Source organism: Pecten maximus, unplaced genomic scaffold (assembly GCF_902652985.1).
Source record: "Pecten maximus unplaced genomic scaffold, xPecMax1.1, whole genome shotgun sequence".
Taxonomy (NCBI): Eukaryota; Metazoa; Mollusca; class Bivalvia; order Pectinida; family Pectinidae; genus Pecten; species Pecten maximus.
Window position 1 is genome coordinate 1 of NW_022979206.1, and position 9,621 is coordinate 9,621.

General features: G+C 36.5%; 1 protein-coding gene across 1 annotated transcript; it reads left to right on the forward strand.

Annotated features, from left to right (window-relative positions):
• Positions 1-12: 12 nt before the first annotated feature.
• On the forward strand, positions 13-8,438 carry LOC117318336 (sterile alpha motif domain-containing protein 9-like; the record flags this gene model as incomplete). Its single annotated transcript, XM_033873337.1, is given in 3 exon segments — positions 13-4,184; positions 4,656-4,749; positions 5,214-8,438. Coding segments are annotated over 2 exon segments (4,250 nt in total), but the record flags the coding sequence as incomplete, so codon positions are not given.
• Between the last annotated feature and the right edge of the window lie 1,183 nt (positions 8,439-9,621).

The following is a 9,621-nucleotide window of genomic DNA, read 5'->3' on the forward strand; positions in this document are numbered from 1 at the left end:
GCTGTCAATCAGTTAAGGATGTGAGTGACAACAATCAATTGAAAGGAGAAATTGTTGGCATTTCAACTGACAGGAACATATGCAATGAAACAATTAAAAGATTCCTGAGAGAGAAGATGTTTGAAGATCAGATAGAAATTGCTTGGAAATGCATTCGGCCTCCTGAATTCATTCATGTTGCTGAATCAGGTAAAAACATTGCACGCTGTGTAGTTGAAATTGACGTCATACCTCACGCTGCTCTTTTGGAAGATGACGCCATTTTCGTTAAAACAAATGTAGCAGGAACCATCAAACCTATCCTGTATCGCTTCAAAGAGGGCAGTGTCATACCAGAGAAACAAAACGAAGAACAACAACGTCAATACATGCGTATCAAAAGAAAGCTTCATGACCACCGCAAAAAACAAGAAGATAAACCCAAGCATCAAAAGGCTCAACAAAATTTGAGGCAAATGTTTTTGAACATCTTTTCATGTGGGGAATCAAAACTTAGAGCAGAAACGTACCCAGTTATCTTTATTGGTGAATGTGACGAGAACGCGAAGAAGGAAATAACCGAAAACTGCTTCGAATTTGTACAACTTTTACAACCTTATGCAGTGTTTGATTTCAATTCTTCAACCAAACCAGGATCCTTACACCACTATATGGAGGAAACAAAAGAACAGGCGTTGAAAATAGTGACAACAGATAATTTTGATAAGGAAAGTGAAGAAAATAAAAAAGATGTTGAAAAACATGGTCGCCTGATGGATGATCTACGGAATTCTTATATGCAGACATGGGTATTTGCAAATGGATATGACCGAATGAGACGGGATCATATGGGTCCTTTAGATTGGAAACAGAAAAGAAGCCAGGGCTTCAAGGAAGCATTACGATATTGTTACATCGACATTCCCACTGGACGAGCTATAGCCTTTTTTCTGCTGCTTTCCAAAAACTATGATGTCATGCTTGAGGCTGCCGAAGATGTCCTCTCAAAATTCCATGGACAATGGATTTTGTTTGCACCTTCTGAGGATATTGCAAACAACTGGGTATCCGAACTGATTCGCAGAAATAGCGTTGACGAAAATATAATCAACGAGAGATGCATCATAGGAATGCCATGGAAACAAGTAAATGAGATGATTCAACAAGTTGTTGGACCACTCCAAGATTCCGCCTGTCAAATACCACTTGGAAATGGAGGATATTGCTCGCTGAGAAATAGAGTAAGGAATGAACTTTGTGACTTGGATATCTTAAGTCATCAAGAATGCGACAACAGTGACATATTGAAGGACAAAATTCTGACAGAGAAGCACTACAGAGAAGTACAGGAGAAGTTCTATCATGGTGATGATCCAAGCTGGTGGAACTACTGGTATAAAGAGGATCACGTTTGTCGGAGATCGCAACATGACAGTTTGATGAAATGTGTCAGAAATGCGCTACAAGGACAAAAGAGTGACGAAGACAAAGTTCCTGTGGTTACACTGATACACCAACCCGGATCTGGAGGCACAACGACAGCTCGACAGATTTTGTGGGACTTACGAAGAGAATATCGGTGCTGCGTCGCAAGAATAATCACAGATCAAACATGCGACCAAATAGTAGAGCTACGGAATTACGAAGAGTCTGGTTCTCCTCGTCCTCCATTGGTCCTACTCGACAATTGTGACGAAGAGATCTTGGTTAATTTGCAGTCATATCTGCAACGAAGGGCAAGAGAAGCATCGATACGATCTGATGAACCAATTGACACATTCTGTGTCCTTTTAGTTTGTTCACGCAGAACACGTCTCCCTCGAAACTACATTAAAGAACAAACCGTTCTGATTCGACAGGAATTGGATACACAGGAGCTTGACTGGTTCAAGAAGAAGGCCGGTGTTTTGAAAAACCGATTTGAGAAAGACGAAGGCATTGACCCGAAGCTGCTCATATCTTTCAATATTCTCAAAGAAAATTTCAACTTTTCCTACATCCAAAGTACTGTAAAGCAGTTCGTTGATGGTATTGATTCAAAAGAAGAAAAAGATCTACTGCTTTATCTGTCACTGATAAACACCTTCGATATAGACTTTCAACCGCTTCCAATCAGTGCATTCGATGCTCTCATGGAGGTTAAAGGGGGTAAAAGCAAAGTCCTGAGTTATGGATTAGCACTACAACACCGTTTCCAGGAAAGTGAGAGACAATGGCAGACACAACTCAGCAATGAACTAATGGTTCTCTTGAACATATCTGCAAGGAGCGGTCAAGGTAGCAACCTGAAGGCTTTGTCCATAGTAAGCCCATTATTTGCCAGCGAGATATTTAAATATCTACAGGAAAACTCGCATAGAAGTATTAGCTCAACACTCTTGCAGTTTTTGGAGTCACGAGTCTTCAATCGCCAGAACAGATCAGTTGATCAAGTTATCCGCATTGTCAACGATTTACTGATGAAACGAGAGGTGTTAGAAAACGGAAAAAAGGAGAAGTTTTCGCGACTAATCACTGAAGTACTCCAAAAAGAAGATTCAGAAAAGGCTGTTCAAACTTTGCAGAAAGGCTTTACCATAACAGATGACCCTAGAATCATTCAACATATTGCAAGGCTTTACATTCATTGTAAAAACTGGGAAAAAGCTACAGAATTTGCCATCAAGGCAACACAAATCAAACCCAACAATTCCTATTTTTGGGATACATATGGTCAAATTTTCAAAACCCAACTGTTTGAAAAATACAAAACATGTATGCTAGCTGATGATACATTGTCAGTAGATGATACATGCGACATCATAAAGGTAGCAATGAAAGGCATTGAAAAGTTCCACAGAGAACAGATAGAAAGTGAACATGACAAGCATGCTTCACAAAATGATGCAGGCTATTTTGGCGAGGTGAGGCTAATAATTTTGTTAGTCAAAATATTGCAATGTTCACCATTTGAAGACAGTATGTTGCATACATACATTGTTGACGGCAAATTTCAGCCTCCAGAGTTTGCCAGTATAAACCATGAAAGCCGAGAAGTTCTCAAACGTTTACATGGCTATACCGAAACAGCGATGCGAAAGATGGAAGAAAAATCAGCCCAGCTGAGAGGTACCAGCTCAATAAATATTGTCAGGGATAAACATGTCTACTTAGAGGAATTGGCTAGTTTACAGGAAAGTGTCGATAACATTTTCGGCGAAAAAAGTGATGAAGTACCAGCACATCTTTCTCGAATAGAAAGCGCTGATTTCAGAAGAAGACGAGTCCGCAGGCTTGGAGGAAGATCACTTACAACACTTTTGAGGATAAGGAGAAAGATCGGTGACAATGTGCGAGTTTTGGATATCATGTTTGATCACTTAATGAAGAATGCCTCTTCATGCCCTGAACCATTCGACATTATAATTTTGATCAGCGTCTCTATTGTTAGAAGGATCATCTACCAGAAAGAAAGTGTCACGTCCAAACTTCCTCAGATATTGGGACTTACAAAGCAACTGTATGATGTTGAATGTAGCTCAAAGAGCGGCCATGTCTACATGGAGATATTCCTGTTCTTAATGATGTTTCATTGGCCAACTGAAAACAGAAAAGATAAAGATCTTTGTCCTATTGGAACTCTTCGTGATGCCATGGGACGATGGAAATTGGCCTTTCTGAAGAAGCATCCCCGTCAAAGGGACGACAGAAATCCACATAGACAAAAGGAAGCAACCCTGTTTTTCCTTGGCAAAGATATAACCAGTGATGAAATTGTGTATTATGAAGAACTGCACAGTCGACATAATGCTGTTTATTTCAACCGAGATCAAATCTGGGAGGGTCGTAATGTCGTTAATAAACTAAAGCGACTGGAAGGCACTCTGGTTGATGATGGATTGGAAGTCCTGATCAATATTGAAACGAGGTCAGGGAATATTGAAACATTATTGGTCCCAACGTCCATGCCAATCGGGCGGAGGTCTTTGTGGCAGAAGAGGGTATATTTCTACCTTGGATTTACATGGGCTGGACCAAAAGCATTTGACGTATCGTCAGATGATCGGCGCAATCTCCTCGGGAAACTGGACACACATGACGAGACCATTCGACATTCTCGACCTCGACAACCCCTTCTCGATCCTACTACACGAATAGATGAAATACGGCATCAGTTGAAAAAGATTGAGAAACTAAAGGCAAAGAAGAGGAGACATCCAAAACAGGTAGACGCATTTTGTATGTAGATTTTAAGGATGTGTAGTATCAATTTTTGTCTTATACCAGACTAAGAATATATACCCGGAAGTATCTTATTTATTGGACAATTATATATTTGATGTGCGTATATTAAAAATCAACGTGAATCGGCGTATAGAAGGCAATTATTTCTTTCAAAGGGCATGATCGAGTTATAAAAGTGTAGCACTTTGGAACGGAAGGTTTTTCTACATCTCTAACGGTCGCAGGGATCAAATGTGAAATCTTATTCTTTGCAGGAATTGTTTTCGGTAACCTAGAGGCTAAGTGTCAGGGTATTTGGTAAATAAGCATAGTAATATAAATCAAATTGTTTCAATTAATAATCTTGACTTCTTACTTTTAAGGTCAAATGTTTTAAATATTTACCTGCCTCTGCATGCTGGTGTGTACTTATTTCAAACTGAATACATTTGTGATGAAACATTCTATTGCAGGATCAAGAGATTAGCCATGAAGAGGAATTGAAAGCCGAATTGAACGATCTGTTTCAGCGTATGCAGGACGTTTGGTAAACGATGGGAGGACAATGTAAGTATGTTTATAAGTAATCATAGATTCATGAAAAAATAACTACAGTTTTTACAGATACTAAGATTAAACATTAATAGTTGATGTAACATGATGCATGAAGATTGATGATACAGTTTACACACAGTTTAATTTCCTAGACACGTCTTCAACATGCTAGTACAAAAAATGATGAATTCTTTCAAGTTAACAATTAATGTGAGTTAATGTATGAAAATTTCATGAAACAAAAAGTTATATATTTCTTCGGGCGGTTGGAGTAAGTTTCAGTGTGAGGTATTAGTCTCCGAATCGTAAACTTCTGATACTTTTCTATATGCATTAAACAAAATAGCTACAAAGTTAAGTAGGAAAGTCCTGACATATATCTGACTTATTCAATTAGAAAAAAAAAAGTTAAGTGTGCAACGAATGATGAAGTGACTAGGCCTAATACAGACTAATAGCATACTATTTCTTAACAGGGTGGACTGGACATTATCTGTTACGTACTGTTCGACGTTGAATTGTGGAAACCTGCACTCGCACTAAATGTAAATCCAAACATTTATGTCTCGTGTGACGAAATGTCGTGAATGCAGGACTGCTGTGTTGCTTTTCCGATGACAGCTGCGTCACCAGTTCACTTTTAAGTTTTACGTTTAGAAACGTTGCTCAAACGTTATAAGGTCAATTTTAATCGAACTTGTTAAATAGTTTAGTCGCATAATGGGCATATCAATGTGAGTGTGTATTTTAGAGTTAGAAACTTTAGATTTTAAGAAGTTAATGTAATATCTTTATTGCTGCTCCAAAGTTTATAGTCAAACTGGAGCAAGTTCTGGAATATATCAAATACATTTTCTTCTCATTTTAAAGGAAATGTTTTCGTGGGAGTAAAAATATTATATAGTAATTAGCATTGTTGATGATTTCTGAGAATTAGTGATTTTGGGAAATTTCCTACTTCCTTTGAAATTCATCAATTTTTACACATGTCTATGACGTATACAGGATGCTTCCTTGCCATCACTTTTTGAACGTGGATGTTGGTTCCTTTTGGAAAAATACAGAAATTATACTGACTGTTTGAGTGCCTGTGTACATAGTCGAGTGCACTATTTCACTGTTTTTATTTTGTGTTTTGTTACAATAATTGTTGCAGATGAATTAATATGATGTACCCTTATTTCTTTTGGTGTGAAACATCATTGGGGGAGACAGTTATATTCTAATGAATCTGGTCCGACCCCTGGGGACAGAGAGGCGGGGTTCAAAAAGGGGAACTTTGCTTAAGTTTGTTTTAAAACCATACTCTTTCTTAAACCTTGAGTGGATTATAACCAAATTCGGGATGAAATATCCTTGACGGAGGGCAATTACATTTCTAATAAATGAGACTGGTGTGACCCAAACTCTATTCCGTCTTTACTCTTCGGTGGATTACATCCAAATTTGGTGTGAAACATCATTTGGTAAGGGCAATACTATTTTATATAAATGAGGCTGGTGTGACCACTTGGCCATTGGGGTGGGGCTCCAAAAGGTGAACTTTGCTTAAATTTTGCTTTCTATATATAATGAATCAATTGTCGGATGACGGTTAAGGGTCATGACCCTCTGGTTGTTAAATTAAACAACGTAATTTTTAGATAGTGTAAATAGTGGTTAATAAAACATATTAGATAGATCCATTTGTATTAGTATGAATATCTAGTCTTAAATACAATGTATTGATATACGTTATGTTATGTCCATTATTGATTATTAATATGTAAATATATATTAAAATCTCAGAAAGATAATATAGGAAACAAATATTTAAAATGATTATTCACACTATTGTGTATATTTGTACATTAATGTACTTGAATAGTTATTTAAGGCGTTGGCTATCATGTTTTTGAAAATGTTCACATGATATAAGACAATTCAACATGTTTGCTTTCATATCAAAGGAAATCGATCATGTGATCATCGCGGATGTCTACTTCAGGACAAAATGGCCGCTTAATACAGGACGATACAACGACTCGGGCAGATTTTTGTGGCCGTTAGCCGCGTTAGACATGTGACCGCTTATTTAACGTTCATTATATAGTGTTTCCATCGGGCGGCCACAGACTGGCCACTTAACGGAGGTGACCGCTTATTCAAGGTGGCCGTTAGAGCAGTTTTGACTGTACTTGATTGTACCATCTCGGTATCGCTGGTATAGTATATTTACTCTGTTGTGATGTGGAATGCATCTTAACAGCGATTTTGTGAATAGCACCGATATCAACTTTACTGAATGATTAATATATATACAATGTATTAGATCTTTGACTATGGAAACAGTATCAGCGAAAATTGTGGACTCAAAATGTTTATCAATATCACCAAAATAATTTCTTTTTAAATCCAGTTCCCTCCTTTTGAGCGAAAATAACTGGCCACAGAATTATGGTGTTGTAAAATGGTAATGATACACTTGCGTCTTGAATATCGTTAATTGTAATTCTGTTGGTAGTTATCATATACGGTGCTGCGATTTTTGATCATTTGAACTTAACATTTTCTGAGTGTACGTTTATGTAATTTTTGTCCGTAGTGTCTGTGCTTTAGAAGGGAAAGAAGTCGCACTTCGTTTTCCCATCTCGCCGTTGTTGGTAGGCTTTTGATTGTCTCAACTTATGAATAATCAATGCATTAGTGTGGTTGTGCTTTTTAAATTTAGTGCCAATTTTCTTAAAAGAAAACTAGTGTTCAGTAACAGCATTAAGTGAATGTTGGATCATACTGCTGACTGCTAATCTTTTTGCTTTAATGATTGTATTCTATTAACATGTAATTGATGAATATATATTTGTTCAGGTTGTTCACAAAAATGGCAAAATGGTTTTCTGTGGTGATATCCTTTCGACGACCGGAAAATTTCAATTTCACTCATTTTTTGTGATGGAGTAGAATTCAGGTCGCTTTTGAAAATGAAAACCAACCTTTAACGTTAGAGTGTTATCAATTGTTTTCTTAAAACAAATACATATCATTAGGTGGTCCAAAAATTGATTTACCAGAATTATATTATTATTTATTTACAGATTTGTACTATTTATCCCCTTTCCTTCCTCCTTTCTCTCTTTCTTCCCCTTTTCTATCTCTCCTCTAGCATTTGATATCGTCCGTGTGCCTGAATCTTGAAAATGGCCTTTATAATGACAATTCTCCAGACAGATACCTGAAAAAGATACTCCTGGTAATAACTTATGTCCGCTTTCCAGCAATAAGCGGAAACCCTCCAATTAATTTTCCTATCAGACTGATTTGTTTCCATATATGTCTTTTTTTTTTTTTTTTTTTTTATACAGCGGCAAAGTCTTGTTTTTTCGTTATTTTATATATATGTATATTACAGATATGTACTATTTATCTTCTTTCCTTCCTCCTTTCTCTTTTTATCCCCTATATATATATATATATATATATATACCGCTGAAACAATCGTGTGACGTAATATATTATGACATCAAGGTGATATTTTTACCCTTGTGTCGTTTGATGTGAGCATACAAAGCATAATATGCTTACTATATGATAATAACTATATCTATGTAATTTGCGGCTATATTTTATCAGGTATAACTTGATATCTTTTGCATGTGCTTTCTTTATTGAGTGCAAGTGCCAGATATATATATAAACATTTAATAAAATTAAGTCGAATTTAACTGCCTTTTTGTTTAATGTACAGTTGACTCTGTCTCAACTGGGCTCCAATCCGTCTACTTGTCTAAACCTGTCACATACTTTGGTCCCAAAATCGCTCTTAATTTATAGTACTAGAAATCAGATTCATCAGTTTGGTATGAATGGTATTATAAAAAGCTTGTTTTGTACACAAACAGAAATTGAAAACTTAATTTGCGAGATTTCGAAAACGTCTGTTTCTTTTGTCAACCAAAAAGTACAATAGCCGAGTGTCAGTGTTCTGACCGCTGAAATCAGCTCAATACCCAAAATAGGCTGAGTTAGTGAAATCACCTGTCAAATTCGTAGCGCGAGATTTCGTCCAATATACTCTAATACTGAAGTTAGGTACAGGGACGGGTAAGACGTTTACCCATTCCACCCCTTATTGGAAAGCTCGAATATTAAGTTTTCAATTTCTGTTTGTGTATGAAACAAACTTGTTATATATCTTATTTATAGTAGTTTGACTCTGTCTAATCCAGACTATGTCTATTCTGTAATCTGGCCTTATTTTAAGGCTCCGTTCCTTCTTTACACTAGTAAATATGTGTAAATGTGCAAAACAGTTGTCGGCTTTGTTGAAACAAATTTTATTCGAAAATATTCAAAAGAAATTGGACACAAGTTTTGTATAACTTATAAAAGTCCCTTTTCCATAAACATGTATACAGTGGTATTTACAAATTACATTATTTGTAATATAACATAAAAGTGAAAATATATTTAGTTTTTCGTTTTTGACCAATCAGAGCGAACCTTTGTATTCACCTCATTGAAGCTTGCCGATTTTCCAATCGAAGCGAAGATAGATCCATTGGTTATTTTGCCGTATTTCTAAAATATTCAGACTAGTTTTTGACAAAATACTCACTTGACGTTAGCTATTCATGCACAGATTCTCCGATAACAGCAGAAAACGCTTAAATTGCATATAATATAGTCTTGGACTATCAAGCGTATATTTTCAAAGTATATCAGAACCATGAAGTGTGACAGTACATAACTGAGTATGCTTCATTCTGTTTCCGTGGTATTGAGATATCCCGACGGGTGTTTATGACACAGTTAAATTATCAACTGACCATTCATTGTCAGTACAGTCAGCCAAACACCTAAACTCTTTTCACGTATAAGTAAAGGTTATAGTAACAAGGGGTGTAA